Source organism: Schistocerca americana, chromosome 3, assembly GCF_021461395.2.
Source record: "Schistocerca americana isolate TAMUIC-IGC-003095 chromosome 3, iqSchAmer2.1, whole genome shotgun sequence".
In the NCBI taxonomy this organism is placed as follows: Eukaryota; Metazoa; Arthropoda; class Insecta; order Orthoptera; family Acrididae; genus Schistocerca; species Schistocerca americana.
The window spans coordinates 383,872,713-383,898,207 of record NC_060121.1 but is presented as its reverse complement, the minus strand read 5'-3'; the positions used below and the strand labels follow the sequence as shown (position 1 = coordinate 383,898,207).

At 38.3% G+C, this 25,495-nt stretch overlaps 1 protein-coding gene across 2 annotated transcripts in view; it reads left to right on the top strand.

Moving 5' to 3' along the window:
• Positions 1-1,739: 1,739 nt before the first annotated feature.
• The window catches only part of LOC124605155 (uncharacterized protein C16orf52 homolog B), a 74,475-nt gene continuing 50,719 nt past the window's right edge, over positions 1,740-25,495 (top strand). The window contains exons 1-2 of one of the 2 annotated variants that reach the window (XM_047136637.1): positions 1,740-2,034; positions 12,121-12,333. In XM_047136637.1, the coding sequence (XP_046992593.1) occupies positions 1,932-2,034; positions 12,121-12,333 (316 nt within the window). In that variant the 5' untranslated portion in view covers positions 1,740-1,931. Of the gene's footprint in view, positions 2,041-12,120; positions 12,334-25,495 lie in introns of both variants that reach the window. The other variant, XM_047136636.1, reaches the window with a different exon arrangement.

Sequence of the window (25,495 nt, the reverse complement as noted above, 5' to 3'; positions counted from 1 at the left end):
TTACATAACCTCGTGTTCCATTTCCTCGCACATTGGCACTCCAATTTCATCTTCAATTGTACTCCTGCTTGGTCTTGGCGTTTCTTGATCACTAAGAAAGCCAAGTAGATCAAAATACCATAACGTTGGCTGGTATACTTGATCTACTCCTACACCAGATCTTCCAGATTTCTGAACTTTGGATAACTCTTATCGGTAAACAGTTCGCTGACAGACTAATTTACTTGACTTGCCTTCATGAACTCATCTTTCAGGAAAGCGTAACTAGCTTTACATGTGTTGGGTATTATTTCACTCAATGCTTGTTTCGATATTGCAGATGAAAATTCCAAATCATTGTAGCTCCTTCCTGTTGCTAGGAATCAGGCGTTCATGAGGAGAAATTTCCCTTCTCATACAAGTATTTTTCTCATAATATGAGGGGTTACATGCTTTAAGAGATAATTATAAGTTTCGACATCCATCCGCAAATAATTTCGCCAGTTCGCAACGAAATTATTTTTTTATTACCGTTTCTCTGTTTGCCGAGGCGCCAACTGCCCGCAATTTTTCAATTAGAGCATTGTATACAGCTGTCTTTTTGTCTCGGTCACTATATTCTTTACTTTTAATCTTCCACAAACATGGGTGGTTTCTGTATATTTCAATGAATTCACTTACAAACTCTCGAGAACACTGACGAGTATCAGCCATTTTAATGCCCTGTGCACACAAATACAAACACTAGACTGAGCAAACAGCTGTTTCGCGCCAGATTTGCCACGATCTCCTGTCCACACGCTCCAACTTGTCTGCGCAGATGTGGTTTGAACCGACAGATTTGAGAGGTTTCGCTCAAACCTCCAACTCCAACTTCCAGTTTTGCACACACCTCAGGTTGGTGCAAATCTTCTGTTCACACGCAACGATCTGTCTGCGCAGATGTGATGTGCGCAGACATTTGCGCAGACAGATCGTTGCGTGTGGACGGGCCTTTATGTAATCAAAGATAAATCAGGGCCAAAAATACATTTTCATAAGAAATAACACTCAAAGACGAAAATACTGTCTGCTCTGGCAAACTAACCAACAGCTGGCATGTATAAATATCATCTGCAGAGATGTCACTCTTCTAGGATTTTAGAATCTTAATCTTTTCGTTGATCTAGGCATTTAGAATAACTAATTTTTAGTCTAACAGCTGCCATATCACACGTGGGGGCTATTTTACTCTTGTAATCTACAATTTGTACAGTGCTTGGTCTCTTAAATTACGAAGTTTTTTGTGACATATTGAGTTTACTTATTTATTCATCTAAAAATCTTTCAGGATTATGGGATAGGCCCGCAGCATGACTTGCAAATATTGCACACACACACACACACACGTACAGGCACACACTTACAGAAATCTAAAGATAGGTTGTTGTTCTTGTATTGCCACAAGCTGCGAAAGTGTAATTGCCAACCAGCGTTTTGATTTTTTTCAGTAATAAAACGAAAACACACTGAAATCGAATGTAATACAGCAGCAATTACTCCACGATAGCTGCAACAAGGACTCGTAGTTCGAACTACGGCGGCCAGGAAACAGTGGCTGAAGGAAAGTGGCGTAACAAATTAAAACGAATTTGAAATTCTTGTGTCATGACAAAAGTTGCGTCGCTTAAGTTACGCCAATGAAAACTGTGAGTTCCATGGAGGTAGAATGGTGAGTTCACACATACAATATCGTTGCATCTGCAGTATGCCACTAGCTGTGGCGACACTTTTTTTGCGCATGTAAACCTCGCTTTATCGTCCATGATGTTTGAGAATGACAGCTTAGGTGACAGATGTTGTTGCTTGAAAGCTTGTTATGACTTTTGTGACATATGTGTTCGACTGAATCTGCTCAGCTGATTTTTATTTTCTTTTGATTTATTAACCCTGTGATCTACACAGACAGCAACATGGATAAGCTGACACTCATTTCGGGAACCTTGTTTTTAGCAGCTGATATATTTGCAATAGTAAGCTTGGCTATGCCTGATTGGATTACAACGGAAGTTGGAGGTACAAGTTAGTAAAAATTAATTTCTCACCCCTGTGCAGAATTTGCTGTTATGATATGTCATACTCTGCAGTGAAAGGTACCGCGGTGAAAATTTTACATTTATTAACGACGTTTGTAATTAGTAAACTATTCGCCCATAGCATGAGGTGTTGCATGTCTGTTAAACATTATCGAATGCTTTAATGCTTCGCTTAGTGAACAAGTAATCTGTTTACTCTGTTAGACTTTTTCATAGTTGATGTTACACCAAGTGCATGTCTATTATATGTCGTCTCCAGCACTCTCGGAAAAAATTAAGACAAAAGTGCGAGTAGACAGAAGGAGTGAATTGCTAGTTTACGTATATGCAGTACTCGGTGGCTGAAATTAGTCTGGATAGCTGTTATAAGGTCGTCTCTATCTCGTAAATAGCGTTGTAAACAATTACTCGACTGATAATCGAATAACAGTACATTTGGTTTACTTAAATAACCGAATAACAGTACATTTGATTTGATTTGCTTTGCTTAAATATCACCGGGTTATAGGTTTGTCGTCATAGTAAAATTATTGCCTTAAATGATTTAGGATGCCTGAATCAGAATGGCTGGACAGAGCAAATTCCGTCCGTCCGATTATTAGGTCTGTGCCTTAACAGCTGCACTGCCTCATTCGGCTTGCCACTGTTATACACTGTCCTTTGATGTACACATTTTGCTTCAGGCAACTTATATAAAACATAGCTCCTTCTTCATTGTTGTACACAGTAAGGACACCTGCTGGTGACTCCTTGATCATGGAAATGCCCCTTACATTTCATCCAGTCTGTTTGAAAAACTGGCTCCAGGGCCATAAACAAACAATTATACCCCATGCACGTCTTTATCCCATGTCCTCAGTACATCTAAAATACTGAGTCAGCATCCCCCCTATGATAATTGAGATGCTGAACTCAGGAGAATGACAAAACATCACACAGGTTCCATATCAGTTCATTCAAGTTAAGAAAAAAATCTTACCTTTGTAGGTGCTGATTTTATTGAAGATAGTTTTCGGAATTTTCACACATTTTGGAATCAATCAACATGTTGGTTGGAATTCTCTCTCTTACCCATCTTTCATAAGAAATAAAATTCAGTGTGAAATAAGACTAGCTTTTGATGTAAGAGACCACTGTGTGATAACGTTGTAATAGAAACTGGTTTAATGTGTGGCAAAATTTTCAGTTGTTTAGAAAACCTGTTCAGATGAAAACAAAAGGTGGAAGTTCTCCTTTTCAGGAAATGCAGTACTTGATAGTAGTCCCCAAGTCCCCCAAGAAACAATGTCAATTCAATGCAGTAAAATAACATTTTCAACCTGACCATCTCGGATTTCTTTAAAATTTGATGCATTCAATGACCCAAATAAGAGATGGAAAAATACCAATTTGCTGGTGTGTGTTACAACTGTGAAGAAAGTTATACGGCTGTAAAGTTTGGAATTAGTGCGAAATTTACTTGCGTCTGTCACAACATAAATGACTAATTCTGGTTCTAATTCAGTTACAATAATGAAAATGGTACCTTTGGAAAGCTAACTAATACACCTTTACATTGATATGCCACATGGCAAGTTTTTGAGAATTTTCATACTACGGGTCATTGACATTGACCTTTCACCTTAAACATCTCAAAACACCCCATCTTCAGTCTTTTTGAAAAAAAAAAAATATTTAATTGCTCCCGTGTTACTATAAATATGGTAAATATCAGGATGGCACATGAAAGGCATCATGCACAAAAAAAATTTGTCAGCATCAGTACTCTACCGAAATGAAGAAGGGAACACACATATATGAAACACAAATTATGATAAAGTTCAATCTATAAGTAATATTGTACAAAAATATGGATTACATTATTATAGTGGTATTATGAATTATTTAAATTACAGTTGTAATGAAAAGGCAATGAAAAGTTATTAGATATCTCCTCACGATTCTCCAACTAAGTTGTTAATTTTCACCACATCTGAAGCAGAGAGACAGTATGTCCTTCCAATTGGTGTCACTGGATCCCCTCTTGTGATAATGTCACATTTTCTGATGATGTAAGTGTCCGGTTTGGCAGGAAACACACATGACTAAGATGGTCCATGTGGATGCAAGTTGACCTTTACTTCATCTGTTTCTTCACATGTTTGTAAGACATATGCTACCCACCATTGACTGTCATACATGCAGGCAACAAATCCATGTATATTTGTTTACAGCATTTTGTTCACCATAACAATCAGTGACTTTTCTCTACTCCCTAAAGCAGCAGAATATGTCTTTGCCTTTATTAAACCTTTGTTAACATGTATTACGCGATGAAGCTTATGGGTACCTGGAATCGTCCTTATATTTTTGAAACTTTGTTTCATCTTGGCTGTATCTTCATCATAATAGGAAACTGATGTATAATGGGAGACACATGAAGGAATAGTTTCCTTGCACCACTCAAAAAATTGTCGTGATGTCAAAATATGATTTTTGTAAGGTCACTTGAGGCTGGCAAGTCTTGCTAATCTTTTTACAGTCCCTGCTATCCCATCACAAGGTTCTTTACCATGTGCTGTAGCAAAAAAAATGTCATTCTGCTGCGACATCAAAATCTTCTTGATGGTAGGACAGACTCATACAGTTTTTTGTGTTTTTGTATTGGGCAGCACATCCATCCGAAAAGTAATAATGTGCTTTGAATTTGAAAACTGACATTTTAAGAAATTGATGAAATTTGTGTGGAAAGAATAAACACACACTGCATCATGCTTAAGGCAGTCAAATATTTCCATGTATGATACATGTCATATTTCATTCGTGCTTGAGTCTCTGTAGTAAGCTACCAATGGATGAATTGTAGCCTGTGAATTATTCCAGTGGAATCCTTGTACCTCATCCTGAATGGTGAGGGAGTAATTTTCTGCAAAGTCACAAAGAATAAGAAACTCATGTACTTTGAGACCTTCTTTAGTGATTTTACAGAAATGTGACTGCTGCTGGGAGATAAATGAGTGCGGTATGAGCTGTTGCAACCTTAATGCAAACACCTCAATGAAATCATCTGTTGACTTTGTTATAGCCTCTAGAACTACCCTGCCTGTAGTTCACGAACACTTATATGCAATTTCGTCAATGCAGTTCTTACCAAACAGACCATACAGATAATCAGTCAGTCTTGTCACACCTGGACAATTGGGACACGAACCTAAGAAACATGCTGGTACTGCAGGATTGCATGTAACAAATGCTACACAGTGCTTGTATGATGGTAATGTGTGTTCGTCATTCTTTGTTAGCGCTGTAAGTTTACAACCTTCAATCGTTAACTTGAAATTCTGCTGCAAGGCACACACACAAACAGCATAGGTTCCACTGGCATTGACAAGAACATAGTACTTTGGCTGCAACTCGCAAAATTTGGAGAATCTATTATTTATATCTAGGTATTTATTTTTGAAATATGCATACAGTTCCTTAAGGTTGTGCAACACTAGCTGCTTTTGTTTATGTACTGTAATTCCATTTTCTTTCACAGACACAGTTATTCTTCGTGGCATCATACGGCTCACGTCATGATCACAGTAAAAATCACACACGCACTGAACAGTTTTCTCACATATGTCTTACCTGACTTTGGATTTGGTGTCACTAATATACCATGTTCTGCCACTACTTGTTTTGCTCTCTGTACCTTGTAATCTGAACCAGAAAATTCTTTCGTAGTTTTCCTTATACTCCAACTCTTTGGAAATACAGTTAGAATTTGTGTTTTGTTGCACATACGGTCCGAATTGTGGAACTTATCTTTCAGCTGGGTGATAATTTCACTTTCTCCATTTTCACTCTCTTCCTTTTCCGGTTGTGCCACATAAGTATGCTCCAACACTGAGGCTATTTTTTTTCAGTTTTTGCTTTAGGTACTTTTTCTCACTCTGGAGCCTCTTTTTCTTCACAGGAGATTCACCTAAACACTGAAGGCTACTATTTAAAGCATCGAGTGCCAAATCTGATGCTACTTCATCTTCACTTAAATCTTCTCTGGAAGTACCTGGCATAACTGAGGCAACATTTGAAGTGATTGTTGGGTTTTGCGATTTTTTTAATATTTTTTATTTTATTTTATTTTTTTTATTTTTTTGTACATTTATTGCAGATTTTTCTGCCTAGCAGTATATTTGTTTATCATCCACTCCTCAACATTCCTTGAATTCTTCTGCACTCATGCATGATGTTCTTCCCTAAACAGATTGCAACAGTACAATTTTGACTTGAAATCAATTTTTTACTGAATATTACTTTACAATACATTTACACTGCACTTTGTTAAACAAGCCACAGCCATAAAACATATGCAACAATATTTGCATAATATATAGAGATCAGTGGACTAATGGTGACTAGTTGAAATAAGAGTCTCTCTGATTGGCTGTTCACTAAAATAGGCTAATGTTGACTGGTTGAAATAAAAATCTGTCTGATTGGCTGTTCACTAAAACAGGCTAATGTTGATTGTTTGAAATAAAAATTTCTCTCATTGCCTGTTCACAGCTAGAAATATTAAAGAACTGGTCTGAATAAAAGTAACTGCTTTTGGCTGGTGTTACAGAAAAAACTGGATACTGCATAATGTTTTGTGCACGATGCCTTTCGTGTGCCATCTTGACGTTTACCATATTTATAGTAAGATACTGGAGCAATTAAATATATTTTTTTTTTCAAAAAAAATGAATATGGGGTGTTTTGAGATATACAAGATCAAAGGTCAAGGTCAATGACCCTTAGTATGAAAATTCTCAGAGGCCTGCCATTTGGTGTATCAATGTAAAGGTCTATTCATTAGCTTTCCAATGGGACCATTTTCATTGCTTCAACTGAATTAGAATCAGAATTACAGTCATTTATGTTGTGACACACGCATGTAAATTTAGCACAAATTCTGAACTTTCTAGACCTGTAACTTTCTTCACAGCTGTAATACACTTCTGAAAATTTGTATTTTTCCATCTCTTATCTGGGTCACTGACTGCACCAAATCTGAAAGAAATCTGAGAGGGTCAGGTTGAGAGGTGCATTGAATTGACATGGTGAACAATAAAAATTTAAGATTCTCTGCTTGAATAAGAATATTATCGATTTGTTTAATAGTCGTACATGTAATATTCATGCAATTAGATCAAATAAAAGAAAAAAATGTATTGATGTAAGGAATGGTAGAGAACAAGTGGATAGTTCGTGTGATTTATCAATGGATGTTCAGCCTTTTGTCAATGTGGAGTTTGAGCGACAGCTGATTGTGAACTCTGATAGATGGGCTGCTCGAGGCTGGTGCCAAATGGATTGTGGCAGCTGCTGGATGTTCGGTTAAAAATGACCTGTCATGTATGTGTGGCTGCCAGCCTGTTTCTGTCGATTTCCTGATGTTAGTCGATGTAACAGACAGAGAGCTGCAGGAACGCACAGTAAGCACCTTACGGCTTATGGCATTGCATAGGTGCATTCTGGGGATACAGTACCATGAAATGGACGTTGAGTTCAACGTTGAACTCACTAAACACTTCTCTGTCTTGTAAATATGAGATAAAACTGTAAGTTTGTTTGAGTATCATCCATGTAGGAAAATGTTCAGAATAACTTCAGTTTGAAATTGTTAACACTTGTGCAGTACTTCCAAATGCCGGTCTTGCATTTTAATGAAAAACATAACTGATATGTTTCCATCTCCCTTTTTCATCTACTCAGTATTATGTGCATGCATGATGTCTCAACTGAATATGTTGTAAACATCTCATGATGCCAGTCTGGTCAGTTTGATGTAGTATGCCTATTTTTAGCAGTCTGTGAAAGTTTTTACATCTGCTATTTAATGACATGCGATGCAGCCACCTGCATTTCTGGCAACCCACAAGGATACGTCCCCAAGGGTGGGGTTGACTTTTTGAAACCATCCATAGGGCTCTGTAGTTTAGACTACCAGGCATCGCTCTCTGCAACCATTCACCCTGGTGAAGTAATTGATAGAAAAGAATTTCTTGCGATCCACTAAATAATTAGAGCCCTGAAATTCCTCATTTGTGTTATTATGTGCATGGTGCAAGATGAATTTATGCTTTAAATGTTTGAATGACATTTATCATAAAAATGTACACCTTGTAGCGAAAAATAAACAATACTGAACGGCCAAGACAAATAGATTAATTATCTTTTTTTATTTTTAACTGTATTTTTTGCATTTAAGTATTGCACCAGATAGATAAAAAAAAACATTTTTGTTAGATCGTGTAGCTGTTTCTCAAAAAAGAAAAAAAAAAAAAAAAAAAAAAAAGGGAATGAAGAATGTGAAAGTAATAAGGAATGGTAAATTTTATTCTGATAATTACCTCCCTAATATTGACGTTGAGCTCCCACCTAATAAAATATAACTAAAATAAAAAAACTAATAAAGTAGAGTATACAAATTCTTATTATAACAAAAGAATCAGTCCAGGAGTATCAAGACAAAATTGAACATGGCAAATGACCAGAATCGTGTAAAAAAAAAAAAAAAAAAAAAAAAAAATCTGCACAGAAAACATTTTGGGTCCATCAAATATAAAATATGATGGAATGAAATAAATTAAGAACGTTTAAGAGAGAGAAAATGGAAAAAATAAAAATAGTGAAAAAATTGAGTACTGTGGTCAATTTTGTCAGCAGAGAAACAAAACAGCAATGGTAAATAGAAGAACTAAGATATTTTGAAAAGATGGAACTTGCAGATAATGAGGAAACTTTTGGAAAAGAAAGAAACTGTCACTTTGACCAGATATTTAAGGGCAGACTGAAGCCATATTAAACACTCACTCTCTCTCTCTCTCTCTCTCTCTCTCTCTCTCTCTCTCTCTGGAGGGTAGCCTTGATATATCCACTACATAACAAAAAGCAATAAACAAGTTGTTAACAACTGTGTAGGAATTTCCTTTCTACCAGTTAAATATAAAATATTTTCCAGGTTTTTGCTAAACAGAGTAGAAATGACACTGGACAGCCATTTAGGTGCATATCAGAGCAGTTTTAGAAGGGGCCGATAATGTTCTGAACAAATATGTAATTTGAAGTTGATGATTCGCCACAGATTACTGAATTCAAAAGATCTTGTAGTAATATTTCTCAATTTCAAAAAGGCCTTTGATTCCATTGATAAACTATAGATACAATAAACTGAGAATTAAGTGCAAAGTTTAACTTAGCAAATCTAATTTGTGAAACACATATAGACACTGTATTGAAAGTGAAATTTATGAGAGAAATTTCTCAGTCCTGTGAAATACCTAAACACAGGTGTGTGGCAAGGTGGTGGTCTGTCTCCAGTTCTTTTTTGACTGTGTTGTAGGAGAAATAGAGAATTTGGAATGAAAAACTGATTGAATATAAGTCTTCACCAATAAGATGCAAAGAGCGAACAAAAGTATTGGAATAAACTGCCTCTCATATGCAGATGACTTTGCTATATTTTCTGAAAATGTGGCATATACTGTAGTATAAATTAATCTTTTAGAAGAAATAGCCAGTAGGATTGGCTTCAGAATTTCTGCAGCAGAAATAAATGTTTCACAAACGTTAAACATTCACTGAAATTTCTTGTAACAGATTGTGAGCAAATTAAAGAAGCTAAAAATTTTTAATGTCTTTGGGAGATAATCCAAGAAAATGGTTTGGAAATAGCTGCTATAGAGGAAAGGATAAATAGAATGAAAAGGGCATTTGGTATAACAAAAGACAACAAGAAATGTATGCTCAAAATGCAAAAAGAAGGCATTACATTAGAATAGTGAAGCCAGAACATCTACATGCAAGTGAATGTCTAGCATTAAACTGTAATTTACATCAATTAGAAATATTAGAAAGGTGACAGAATAGGAAAATATTAGGCCAGTGAAAAAACTATGGAAGGTTGAAAATTACATAGTACTGATAGAATTTATTGAAACATAGAAAACATCAGAATTAATGAGGAAAAGAAACCTGGTATTTTTTGGACATTTATATTGAATGCAAGACAGTAGAATAACCAAAAAGCTCTTCAAATATTTGTGAGATAAGAAGTCAACATCAAATTGGATAGGTGGAATAAAATAACATTTAGAAAAAAATATAAAATCTGAAGAAACTACTGACAGAATTATTAAGGAAGAAAAGTACCGAATGTGGAAGGATTCCAAAGTAGGAGAGGGAATAAAACTGGTCTGAAGTAGTCGGAAGATGAAGAAAAAACAGAATGAACAGGTGAAAGAGTAATGGAAGAAAAGAACAGAACAGTGAATAAGGAACTGAAATTCTCATGTGGTTCTTAGTTGACCCATCTGAGAAGAAAAACAAAAAAAACACTGAGATGGTATGCACATTGAGAGTGATTCAGGAGGAATGTCTTGTAATTTGTTATTTGATTCTGCATATGAAAATAAACTGCAAAGTCCTATGAACATGTGTCCAATTTTCAGTTGTTACGGAACTGGAGCAGGTTGATGACTACACACATCCTTGAATGATTATGAAGACAAGTGTGAATATTACTTACCAAAATGCAGTGCAGGCACTGTAGTCAACAGAATAAAGGCGAGATATGGCTAATCCATGTGCAAGAAGTGTGGGAGTTTTCCAACAGAAGGCAGCATTGTGATGTTGCACCAAGGCAACAGTTTGTAGTGATTCGAGAATTTACGCGTAAATTCTGGAACCACTCGACCTTCTGCCGCCTCGAACATGCCATATTTTAAAGATAAGTGTGAGAGAGAGCCTATTTACTGCGCAATGCGTCTGTGTGTGCAGGATGGACGTTGGTCTTGGGAGGATAGGAGATGCTTCACACGAGCGACGCCGACAAGTGTTTGCCGATAGAACCAATATGGAAAGTACAAGGAGTAATTATGTGTTATTCCTTGGTGGTCGAATAATTGTAATTGTTATAGACAATTGAAACAGGATTTGTCTAGACACACATACTTAATCTTGGTGTTAGACTTGCTAGAAGCAAGACCTGTCTTTGAATTTCTGGTGGTTATTAAACCCACCACATTGTAATTAAACTTAATAGTATGTAATGGTTATCAACACAGTTGACTTGCAAGAGTTTTTACGCTTATGTGAAACTTGTGGAAATGAAAATGTACCTGAACTGAACTGAAAGTATTATGAGGGTACCGAGTTATTTCGGGCACATTAGCTGTCAGCTCGATATTCTACAAACACGATGGTGTACAGTACATTCTGAGGCCTTGTACCCATTTCACATGCAGCCTGTGCAGACCCATTAACTGGCCTGATCTAACTCCATTAGACTATTGTTTATGTGGCTGGTTGGAGGGGGATGAATACTCTACGAAGGTGGATAGCTGTGAAGAAGTTGTTGCTCACATCACCGATGCTGTTGCTTGTGTTAAAAGACTGCTGAGATTATATTTGAGTGCAACACACCCTCCAATGCATTGAGATTGGTGGGAGATTTTTGAACACCTCTTATAGGATGGATTAGTCATCTGTTCTACCATTATTCTGTCCATCACCTTTTTGGCAAGTAATATTAACACTTGTTTTCATAATCATTCATGACTATGTGTAGTCTTCAGCCTCCTCCAGTTCTGTAATAATTGAAAATCAGACACATGTCCATAGGACTTTGCAGTTTACTTTCACATGTAGAATCACCTCTCAAATTATGTGGCATTCCCCCTGAATCACTCTGTATAAAATAATTGTAGAAGAAATATGGAGATGACTTATTTAGTGTAACTTTGTTATGTAAAGCATGTATCATGTATTGTTACAAGCATGTGTTATGTTATTCAGGTATTAGTGTAGATCATGTTTGGCATTTGATTCATTGCATTTTGATTGTAGTAAACAGAGGAAAAATAACTCTGTAGTTGATTATTATGTGTGCATTTGATTGTTGATAAAGGAAAAAGTAAATTTATGCTTTCACAATAGAGACCTTTTCATTTTGCATGCAAGAAAATTGCAAGTTTATAGATAGAGATTGCTGTGATAGGTCGTAAATTTCATGAATGACAGAATATTTTATCACTTATTTTGTTTTTGTATCCAGGCGACACGCGTTTGGGTCTCATGTGGACATGTATGACACTGTACAACAGACAACCTACCTGTTTCACACCAGATCTGCAACCTGAATGGCTACTTGCACTCGTCTGCATCTTTGTTGGGTGTATATGTATCACAACTACTATAATTCTCTTAATATCATCTCACTGGGACAGGAATGTTGTACCATATGCAAGATGGGTTGGTTTCACAGCAAGTAAGTTACAACCATTTTTATTTTTATGAGTAGTTAGTTACAGTTATCCATTTAGAAGGGAATGGATATGATTAAAATTATGTGGATGTTGTGAGAGTCTTAGCCAGTACTTGTTCAACAAGTTGAGTCACGATTTTCTTATTTCATGGGTGTGTAAGCAAACAATGAACCACTTGTGCTTCAAAAGCACATGTCAACAAAGCAGTTTAGCTGTCTTCATATATTAATGTAACTTTCTGTATTGTCTGTTGTACCTACACTATTACAGCATTGTAATTATTGTTAGTACATCTGGATATTGGTATTGTTACGATATACATTTAGAATGTTAAGGAACAATATCGTGCTACAGCACTGAAAAATTAAGAGTTTGTTCACTAGCTGTAATGCTCACATAAGAATTAAAATTTGGTCCATCCAATCCAAATACTAGCACATGTTTAACTGGCTTGTGTGATCACCAGACACTGAAAATGTGCAAGAAAAAGGTTATATAAACTTCAGACATTTCCAAAATTGATTGTGCTCGCTCTAATTTACCATTGCTCTGATCCTGGAGTTGTGGATGTAGCATTGGATTCATACAAGCAGATATCATTGGTGTGTCACACCCTTATCCTTGAGACACGTATAAAACTGGGTAGTAATGCTCATCAGATACATGGGATTAGATATGTAACATATACCTACTGGGTTTGCCAAAAGGCAAGCATCTAAAAGAACCCAGGGTTTGTAACCTGTGGGCTAGTGAGTGCCACCAGTCCTCTGTAACTGTAATCTCTAGGTATACTCCAGTAACCTCCTCAAGGTGAGATCTGTGCCAATAGGTTGAATGGTTGTTAAAGGTAACATAGTGTTGATGGGCAACCTCTGTGGCACTGTCCGCATAATGAATGATTAAAGTTTTTGCAGGTGCGCAATGTAAGATAACTTGTGTGTATGTTATGGAAACAGAATGGCCCTCAAGAAATCTAAATAAGCAGTTACCAGTGGAATGAGTGGGCCATGGAAGATTTTAACTCTCTCTCCACAGAGTACCTCAGATGAACAAACCTCGTTAAGAAGAGGGAGATGTCCAAAGAGTGAAGAAAATGATATGCTAATATGTATCAGTTAAATAAGAAACTAAATTTCAGATTCAGCAAGAATGGCTTTATCACTGCGACAAAGCAACAGTGGTTAGATGTGTTCACAATTTCTTCCCAAACATGAAGTGCAGGGGATTAAAATACATGGAGCCCTTCAGGAGACTTACTCATTGTTAAACTGGACACAGATCTTGCTCGAGCTAGCTGCAAAGTATAAACTGAAGACCAAGCAAAACATACGAGTGTGGTTGTGAAGGATCTCTGGATCATGTGGTGTAGGAGGATAATAGACACTCAGTAGTGGCGGATTATAGTTGGAATTCCTCCCAGAAATGTGCAAGAGTTTATTTGAGGGGATGAGAAATCTACCAAGCGGAAAGGCTAATTGGAGCAACAAAAACAGAACCCTAGGCAGCTGCCTCACAAGAGCTAGTCCCAATAGTACGAGCAAGACTGTGGGAAGAAGAAACATCTGTGAATCCTGTGCATAAATAATAATAATAATAATAATAATAATAAAACATGAAATGAAGATGACACAGTCTGAGGACTTCCAAAGACATTGTTTGTAACTGGCTGCCAAGAGGGCCTCTCATGGCAGATCATGGTGGTTGCAGGGACACAAATCAGCTTTGGCAAGTACAGTCTTGAAATGTAACCCAGAGTGCTATATGCAGAACCCTAAGAAAGAAAAAAACCACATCAACCATGTATGTGGTAAGATGATCATCATCTGTGTCCAGTTTAACAATGAGTAAGTCTCCTGAAGGGCTCCATGTATTTTAATCCCCTGCACTCTATGTTTGGGAAGAAATTGTGAACACATCTAACCATCTGCATATGGCTGGCTGTCTCTGGGCACCCACTTTCCGTGATCACAACCTGAAGTGTTGGAGGAAGTTGGAAAAAAGAATTAAGTAACATTGTCATTAGATTTTTATTATGACGGACCTCAAAAAGTAAGTTACACACTATTTTGGCAGGCCAAATAACTTTTATTGAGGAGATACAACAAACTGTTTTCTGGGTAGTCTCAAAGTCTTCATATAGAATGGCCTGAATGTTCCACCTATTCAGTTCCTCAATGATAGAAACATGTTCCTTGGTCGTGGAGTCATTTGAGAACCACCATTTGAATATCCTCATCTTTGGAAAATCTCTTTCTTCCCACATGTTCTTCCTGCTTGCTGACAAGGTGGACGTCACATGGCAAAAGATCTGGACTTGTCAGTCAGTATCAGTCATGTCAGTGGGGACATTGCCTAATTGTTGGCACTATTCCACTATGGGTGGATGCTACATTGCATTTATTCCATATCTCACCAGCAGAATTTTAAGGTGAATTTGTGTGCAATTTGGACCATTTATCCACAGGAATTGTACTGTCCCGCGTACTTCATATTGGAGAACATTTACAGTTGCCGCCCCATTTTGAATGCATACTGTGATGCCCTGTTACTTGTACAGCAGCAGAGCTATGTCTACAGGAAATCCGGAATATGTTGCACAATGCTCTTAGCATAGGACAACATGTGTAACTTACTTTTTGAAGTCCCTACTTATTTTATATTTTCTGCAGTTAATTAATCATTTTAGATTTTCCCTTTTACATTTATTAATTTTGTATTAATTACATATTAAGTATCCAAAACACCTCACTTACTAATTTTAAACCAGATCAAAATCTCTGGACACTGTAAGGTTGCCTCCAAGAGAACAAGAGGAAAAGTATTCTGGGTAATCACACAGTGTTTAGTAGGCAACATTGAAATGTCATGTTTCATTACAAATATAGTTATTTATTTAGAAATTACAGTCTGCAGTAGCATTAAGGCTATTGGCTATTCAAAGGCTGCTGTACCAGTTTTCTGCATTCGATATTCAATTATAATAAATAAATAGTACACACTTGCGTGAGGACCTGTGGAGCTACTTATCACTAATTGTATGTGTGCAAAGCAGCTGTTGGGACTCTGCAAAAAAAAACACCTATTAGAAATATGTGTGTGGCAAATATTAATGTTTCACACCAAAATTGTAATAAATCACAGCCTTACATTCCTAAGAGGCCCAGAATTATTTTAAATTTTATTACTTTTAGAAAACAAGTTACTCTAACTGTGATTTTCATAGATATTTGTTTCATGACCTATTAGATGTGTATCCCAATATTAACAGAGTATGTATGTCAGTACAAACAGGGAGGATTCTTTGGTTACTCAGTAGCAGTCTTTGATCTTCGAACTCACCCTACTAGATGTGTTTATGGTGTATCATGTTGACTTCTACATTCAGAAGGCAATGGAGCAGATGAGAAAAGACCATGTGATGTTTCTCATCTGCTCCCTTCTTCAGACATAGCAGAGAAAATCATCCCAAATATACAAAACACTCTTCATCTGCTACAACAGGACGGGAAAGAAGTAGTATTCTATTGCGTACTGAGGCACACAGGAATAAGATGAAATGAGCGAACTAATATGACAGCTATTGAGGCAAGTGAGGGTGACAAAATGGAACAACGTGCCATTTGATACAGACCAAACACAATGATAAGCCTAAGTTCATGTACACACTGGAAGAATTATGGCTGGAAGAGGATAACAGGCTGCAGGCTGAAATTAACTCACTATCTGTGACATTCTTCCTTCCAGCCTCCTCCTTCCTTTTTTATTCTGATAGGAAGGTCCAGCTGCTAGAAGTGCCCCCAGTATACTCATTTCAGTATGTTGTATTTCAGTCGAGTGCATTTTATATTCTGATAAGAGGGCAGCTGTCTTTTGTAGCTTACAGCAAGAGAAAAGTGGTAAACCTTATAAATTATTATTATTATTAATTTTTTGTCCGGGCTACAGCCGAGGATTTTATGTTGGATGTTTTAGTGTGTTGCAAAGTGGTTGATTCATCCATGTATGGGTCAGTGATCAGCCAGACATTTTTATGCCCTACTGTTATAGATCTTTCCTTGCTTATTTTCTCATTTTGTTTAGAAGCTTTAGAACTGATGAAGAAATTGATTTTCAAATGTGTGTGATCTCAGTTTTTAGGGAACTGGTATATTTTCATGTGTGATGATATTTTTATAATTTAATTTTATCACTTTTAACTACATTATTATCATAAGATTAATGTAAGGGGATTCAGTCCTAGTTGTCATACATTCAAACAAATATGTGGAAAAAAACTAAGCTTGGAAATAAGACATTCTTTTTATCAATATTATGAAAAAGTTAGTTGCTACTCACCATATAGTGGAGATGCTCTCTCTCTCTCTCTCTCTCTCTCTCTCTCTCTCTCTCTCTCTCTCTCTCTCTCTCACACACACACACACACACACACACACACACACACACACACACACTCACTCCAGCTGAGAGAGACTGTGGTCATATGTGTGTGAGAGTTGTGTTTGTGTGAGTGCTGGTGCACAGTGGTGTGTGTGTGTGTGTGTGTGTGTGTGTGTTTTCCATGTCTTCGAAACATGGGTGATAACTGTTGGTGATTGGGGGGGGGGGGGGGGGGGTTCAGCGATAGAATTAGAAATACATTAACAAACTGTTAAGTCTTCTACCCTAGTCCAAAACACCATCACCAAGCAAGGTGGCACAGTGATAAGACACTGGGTTCATATTGTCATTTTGTAATCACTACCAAGTCCAAGTCCAGTGAAGCCCAACACTTAGTACTGAAAGAACGGTTATGATGGACAGACAACAGAATGATATTCTGGATGGAGAGTGCTGCTATTTAAGCAAACATAAAATATTCCAGAGTATGCAAACTTTACAAGCATAAGAAATTTCAAGATCATTCTAGAAATTCTAAATTATAGATATTCACTGGTGATTGAATGTGAACTGGTGGCACATGGCATGCGTGCTAGCGGTGCTGACTGCTACTCCACATTGTATATGGAACAGATCACAGCATTACTTCCTCTTCCTCTCACTGGAGCTGACTACAGTATCCTAGATCTAGATCTAGGTCTTACCAGTGGTCCTTTTGTGCTATAGCACTGGAAGAACCTCACATGTGGGTCATGCTGTAACATCCTCATCACTGTGATGAGCATTGATGATAGCCTCTCCCATTAAAGCTTCACGATCATCAAGCGGGCCTTCAGTTTCCTTAGCAAGGAGCTTCTACTGTTGATCTGTGCCTCAGGACTGTAGTTGCATGTAGAGGACACAGAGGACATCTCTGCACTTTTGGTGCTTATAAAGCATCATAATCCTAGACTTTGTATTTGACATTCTTTTGTAAGAAAATCTCTCTTATTTTTAATTATGGTTCTTTGACAGCAATGGTGCTGCTTACTAATTTTATGATTATTTTGGATGACATTAATTCCCCTCTGGTGGGAGCTTCAGTAAACTGATGACCTAAACTGGTGGTTGTTAGATGCCTCTCCTTATGCCAGCTAAGTTGGCAGCATAGACACTCATTTGGCTCATAATGAAAACGGATTATAGTACAGAAAAGAAAGGAAAAAAGTGCAAATATCTGTTCTTTTCAGTTAATATGCATTGCATTATTACCTGCGGTAGTTGAAACAATAGGTAAACTTTTCGAAAGTGTCCACAAGCATTTCCAACAACAAAATGATGATGATGATGATGTAAGTTGTGATAAATTAGTAAGCACTTATATACTTCAAATGGTAAAACTTTAAAATCACTTCATATGTTAACCTATATATGTTTCCTTGACATCAGGGCAGCTCATTACAAGCTTCAAAGTTCAACTGAGCACCTAGGTTGACTACTGGAACTCTTGTCATTGTGATGGTGAGGATAACATCATCTTTAACAACAAACGACTGCCCAGAGCAATATTTCATATGTGGGCTTGTTGGAATACCTTTGTCAATGTGGAGTTTTAATCTTACACAATCTTGTGACTGCTTGAGATGCCTGCAAAAAGTCCCATCCAAGAATAACATAACTACATTCTGTTAAAACAACAAATTTGTAGGACTCTGTTCTGTCCTTGACAGCGATTCTCCCAATACTTGTTCCTGTTGGCTAAACATATTTCTAATTTGTGACCTTCAGCACAATGTCTTTCATATCATGGAACATAGTATTCCTTAGCATGTAATGATAAGCATTGGAAATGACAGAATAGGAAGCCACTGACTTGACTAGAACCTGGACAGGTTGGCCGTCAACAGTTTTGGTGAGATTTCCTGACATCTTGATAACTGTCGCCCATGGAGATTTTTCATCTATGGTGGCTTTACCTTTATACCTCACTTAGTTTTCCTGTATGGTGACTGGGAACAGCTATGGCATCTTGAGGATTGTCCTCATCCAGAGTATGATGATGAGCTTTGTTCCAGAGGTGATCTATAATCATCAGATGTTCACTGGTTTGAACAGGACTGTTGTAGTGGTGCTGCAATAGTCATTAAATACTTCTCTTCTTTTTCTGGAGTAGTGTACAACATGTCCAGCAGATCAACAGTGGAAACACAGGTGTGTCGTCCTCTACCCTCCAAATGTCTGTTCTTTTGCAGGGCGATATACCTTGCAGAGAAGTTGGTTGTACCTGCATTGGTTGGATGCTGGTTTGTTGTTTGATGGCTGCAATGGAAGTCCAGGTTGTTTGAATCCATTCTTCAGGGCATGTTTGACTGATGACTGAGACATTTGCTGAAATTTGATACAGCTCTTCTTCAAGATTCTCTATTACCTCCTAATGTATGGGCTTGATAGTGACAGCTTCTCTCTCTTGCATACTTGGTCCAATGTTTATGGCTGTTGTAAATTGCTGTATCCCTTCTCTTACTGTCTGGTGCCTAGGAGAGGCAAGGCAAGGTTACAGTGGATTTCCACAGCTGACACGGACCACATTCAGTAGTCAGTTGTACCCCTTTCATCAGACCCCTCTTAATTGCATTTCTTTGATGTCCTTGCATCACTTGAATTCCTTAGTTGTTATGACACCCTTCATCAGAAGAGATTGGTACATGTCTTCTGCACCTAACATCAAGTGTGAAATTTTGTCATCTTGTGGGTTCACAGAGTGCTATAGGGCAAAAACATTCTGCATGTAAGACTGTTGCTTCCCCGTGATGATGGATCCAGTTCTTCAGTTAAGTGGACTGGCTGCTGCTTGTCACCAAATATTTCATTCAGTTTGGCCTGGAGTTTGTTCCAGCTATCAAGGTTATTTTCATTGATCTCGAAGTGCTGTTGGGCTGTGCCATCCAAGAAAAAGTGAATGTTTGCCAAACACATCATGTCATCCCATCTTTTCTATTTAGTGGCACAGTCAAATTCTTTCAGCCATTTTGTTGGGTCCTGACAGTGTCTTCAGAAAACAATAATGGATGCCTTACATGCAGCTGTATTACTGCTGGTTTGGAATCCATTTGTCTCCTGACTATACAGACCTTAGTAGTGATGTAAAGCTTGTATTTCGGCTCCTATCCTTGAAAGCGACAGTTCTTACATGTGTAATTGAGGCCACAGTGATGTACACATTTTAAAAAACCTATCATCTCCACCAAACAATGCCACATCATAACCAGGGCCAACTCCAATTCCAAAAGCAGAGCCATCAGTGAAGTACAACACTTAGCACTGGAAGTACAGTTATTAGGAACACAAACACACACACAGAACACGACTGCCTCCCAGATGGATAGTGCTGCTATTCAACACAGGCATAGAATATTCAAGCATAACAATATGCAAACATAAGAAATTCTGGTTACTGGATTTGAACTAGCGACCTGCAGCATGACAGTTAATGATACTAACTGCTACTCCATATTGCGTGTGGCACAGCTTACAGCAATGTTAAGGGCAGCATTCAGATTCCTACCAGCCACCCACATTTACACTTTTCATGATTTCTCTAAATCACCTAAGGTGAATTAAAGGGTGGTTCCTTTGAAAGGGCTCAGCCAATTCCCTTCTCAATCCAAGATTGTGCTACAGATTCCATTACATGACCATGTCATTGATGTATGGTGAACAGGCAATGCTCAGTGTGCACTCCACAAGAACCATGGGTAGTACAGCTTCAGCTAAACACGAAAGACGATTCTGCCATTGCATTTCCTGTATTGGAAGACATTAATGCACATAATGTTCTATTAGGCTTTGCCACTATTTGGCCTAATTATGACGGAATCACAGAATATAACCTCTTGCCTAATGTTTGGCATATTGAATGATGGTGAATCAATCACTTTTATGATTTCACATCTGCTTATGATGTACAGTCCAGATTCCATTACCATTGGGAGTAAATTGAGAGTAGCAGACTGCCCCAGACAGCTCAAAGCGTTAAAATTCCCTATTCTCGATCTGGCATCTTCCTCCTCCTCCAACAGTGAGATCAGTCCAACATCCATAATATGTGAATAAATTTTTTGTGTCTTGTTCTTCTTTCAGTCTCTAAACCACTACGACTCACCAGGATATGCTAACCCCTAAATGGCTGGAAGCCTTGGTTTGAAATAACCTGTTTCAAATTCTCCAGTGAAAGCACTTTTATATCTGTACTTTAAGCATCCACATTGTGCTCTTAATTTACCAGAACTTCAGATGAAGGACACCATTCTGAATTTTAAATTCTTTGAGGTTCTTGGCCCAGCCTTTGTTTGCCAAGAGGTTTTGGTGCCTGCTCTGTCTGTATGCTGCAGAATGTAGGTGTGTGAATGATCTGAGCATGTTAAAACATCTCAGTGGCGAAAGTGAAATGCAGATTGATTCAGTCTCTGATTTGCAGGCAAGAGGGCTGTCATGTCGGTTGTTTCTTGACATTGGCTCTGTGTTCAAATGGTGTTTCCACATGGCAATTGTAATTATTGGCAAGTGGTGCATGCACCCACAAATAGTTGAAGTGTCACTCATCCAAGTTCTCATTTTCCGGAAGAGACATTAAGTGTAAATAAGGTGGGTGAATATTTGAAGTGTGATCAGTTGCTAGCAGCTTGGAGGCACCATCATTCATCCATTGGTGCAGAGTGCACCTTGGTGTGTGCACTACATCAGCCAAGGAGAGGCACACAGACAACAGTGCTGCATCAGGTGCCTGCTGCTGCTGCTGCTGCTGCTTCCGCCGCTTCCAATTGCTCTGCTGTCCTGACCAGCCGTGGCTGGCATGAAGCGAGCCACACCTGACACGTACAATTCTTGTTCTGGTGACTGAGCAGAAAATGATGAAAGTCAGTAGTGCAGCTTAACATGGGAAGGCCATGCACTGTAGCATGTTAGATATCTGATAACTGGAAAGAAAGGGCAGCAGCTTACACAGCATTTAAATGATAATGCCAAAGGGAAAATGGCAACAATTAGAGAAGTGGTGAATATACAACAGCGGTATGAAGAGTGGATGGTATTTATTGAAAATGCATTTTGAGGACAAAGATGACACAGACAAGAACAAGCAAATTAAAAGTGGAATTAAAGAAGAAAACATTGCAATGAGTGATAGAGCAGGCAGTGTTAATTAGCAGCTTGGAACAACTATAAAAAACAAAAAAATCAGAAAAACAGAGAAAATGTACCAGGTTACCTTCCATTCAGAAGGCTGTTGCACTCAGCGACTGTTACATTGACTTGTAAATAATACGAGGGTTGTTTTTTAAGTAAGGGCCGTTCGCGCATATAGTCCCATAGTTCGCGCGGACGCCGCAACAAGCCACCGCGCCACTTGCCGGCATCCTTCCCGTTCACACTGATGCAAGTTGCAGCTCTGTAGCTGACGTGTACACATCGCTGTGCTACTTTATAATGTTTACGATTATTGAATCGCCCGCCCCGTGTGAGATAGGGTCAGTGATACGTTTTTTGACCTCGAGAAGCCTATCAGCTGCAGAAATTCATCGTCGGTTAACAGAAGTTTATGGCTTGAATGCAGTGAGTGAAGGTAAAGTGCATCAATGGGTTAGAGAGTTTAAAAATGGCCATCAAAACGTCCATGACGAAGAACGCTCAGGCCGGCCCTCTGTGATCACTGATGATTTGGTGGCTGCAGTCGAAACAAAGATTCGTGAGGACAGAGGATTCACAATTTCGACTCTTTCTTTGGAATTTCCACAAGTTTCAAGATCGGTTTTGTACAAAATTGTGTCTGAAAACCTAAACTTTAAGAAACTGTGTTCTCGGTGGGTACCCAGACTCCTCAGAGAGGACCACAAAGGGAAGAGATTTGCCACTTCATTGGACTTTTTGATTCATTACGAGGAAGAAGGGGATGACATGTTGAGTCAAATTGTCACTGAAGATGAAACATGGGTATCCCATATCACTCCCGAAAGCAAGCGACAATCGATGGAATGGCGACACACAACCTCACCCGTCAAGGTCAAAGCCAAACAGACGCTGTCAAAGCGCGAGATTATGGCAACTGTGTTCTGGGACCGGCGCGGTGTTTTGCCAGTGGACTTTATGCCGCGAGGAACGACAATCAACTCAGATGCCTACTGTGCAACTCTAAAGAAGCTCCGCAGAGCAATTCAAAACAAAAGGCGCAGTATGCTGACAAAAGGAGTTTTGCTCCTGCACGATAACGCTAGGCCTCACACCTCTCAAAAGATTGATTCTTTTGGCTGGGAAGTTTTGGACCATGCACCATACAGCCCCGACCTTGCTCCTAGCGATTTTCACCTTTTCCGGTACCTGAAACACCACCTTGGCGGGCAGCGCTTCAGGGACGACGATGAAGTGAAAGCGGCCGTGAACTCTTGGCTGTCGGAGCAGGCGGCTGAATTCTTTGAAGAGGGAATTGAAAACTTAGTTGTACGGTATGACAAGTGCTTAAATAAACAAGGCAACTATGTAGAAAAATAGGTAAAAGTGTGTGGAATCAGAAAATTAAAGGTTTTTTTTTACGAAAGTATTTGTATCTTTTTTTAAAAATAAAAACGGCCCTTACTTAAAAAACAACCCTCGTAGATTTCAGCTATCAGTCGTCCTTTTTAAATTTTATTGGCAGATCTAGATTTCTGCTAGAAACTAGCCATTCTATGATCTGTGGATGAATCCCGACCAACAGGCATTACATGCATTGATCAAAAATTATAATGCATTGAGAATGGCTAGTTTCTAGCTGAAATGTAGATCAGCCAATAAAATTTAAAAAGGACGACTGATTGCTGAAATCTATTATTTACAAGAGGAAATGTCTGTAAGTGCAGTGCTTTTAATGCCACTTAATAGAAGAACAGCCAAAACAGTTTCTGCTGCTGAAATTGCAGTAGCACAAACTGTACCACAAAATACTTTATTCATAAAAGTCATGACCAAACGAAGAGGGAAAGATAGTGCAACAAAAATTAATAATATTAAGAAACCACACCAAAGAAAAAATTTCAATAAAGATGATAAAGCGAACCAATAATGTTGTCATCCAGAAAAGATAATGAACAACAAAAATGTGCAAGAGACACTGTTATGTGAACAGCCTAAGAAAAAGAGACCTTTATGTTACTGCATGACATCCCAGAGGTTACAGATGCAAAGACACTAAAAGATGCAATACACACGCAGAACCTTGAAGATGAAGATGAAAATGACCAAAGAAAGCGGCTTTACAGTGTGATTCAGGACAGCACCAGTGTGAAGAAAAGTGGGCCATCACGTTATTGAAATGAGTGAATGAAATTAGTGCTGAGGTCAGAGGAGCTCTCAACAACAAAAAATATATCTTGGATTTTGTTTGGTTTCAGTGACGGACTGCCTATTAGTGAGGATGTGCACTCAATGCCAAGACCTTGGTCATCTGGCAAAACATTATGATGAACAATTAGCAATTTGTGGACACTGTGTGGAAGAAGGCCATATCAGAAAAGACTATAATAAAATCAAAGAAAGAAGCAGACTGAGCAAGGCGGCGCAGTGGTTAGCACACTGGGCTTGCATTCACAAGGACAATGGCTCCAATCCATGTCCGGCCATCCTGATTTAGGTTTTCCATTAGATCCCTACATCTCTTCAGGCAAATGCCTTTGAAGGGCACAGCTGACTTCCTTCCCCATCCTTCCCTAATCCAATGGGACCGATGATTTCCCTGTTTGGTCCTCTACTCTCAGATAAATCAGTCAACCAACGCAGCAAGGTGTGTGCCACATAAATGTAGGAGTAAAAAGTTCATGGGGAACAGAGTTAATATCACACTTATCGAACCTTCCTAACAAGGCAGGTTTTACAAATGGATATGGGTAGGTGTCCTATAACACATGAAGTCAAGTGCCATCTAAGTAAAAAAACATAAATCACCATGGGGGAAGAGGAGGGACAATGAAAGAGCAAGGAATTCGTGGCAAAAAGTAAGTAGTAAGCACCATAGAAAAGGGCAGGTAAAAAAACATAAATCACCATGGGGGAAGAGGAGGGACAATGAAAGAGTATGGAATTCATAGCAAAAAGTAAGCAGTAAGCACCAAAGAAAAGGGCACGCACACAGCCTAAAGTAAGGCTTCATGCACTTACAAGAAAGCAGGAAAGAAGTTTTTGGTGAAAATTCAGAACTATGTGGTATAACAAAGAAGTAAGATTACAGACGGATGAAGTAGTGACATATAATACAGGCAAGCAGGACTTGGTGGTAGAAACGGTGTAGTTGTATGTAGAACATGACAGGAAAATACTGCACTGCCTACAGAAGTGAGATGATTTGCCAATGAAGGATATGAATGTTCAACAAAAATAGTATGAGACTCAGAGCCAGTTCTTACAGGAAAGAAATGTCTACTACAGAAAAATTATCAATACAACATAGACTGGAACATGGCAGATTTATGAAAGCGCAGTGTGTGTGATGCAACTCACTAGGCTGGAAGGGCCAGTGACACTTACTGTGGCATTAAGACATCTGGTAAGTAATATCTACCCAAAAGGAGAGCATATCACTTTTCCCGTACCTAATTTCGTAGCCAGAAGCCTCTCGTGTTAAACAGTCTCCCAACGGAAGTGGGAAAATGGAAGAAATTACTGAAACAGGTTTCTGCCAGAAGAAATGAGTTATTTTCCTTAAATATGTTATACAAGCACTTTGTGATGACACATGGTCGTATAGCATGGGATTACAGACAAGAATGGTCAGTTGGAAATAAA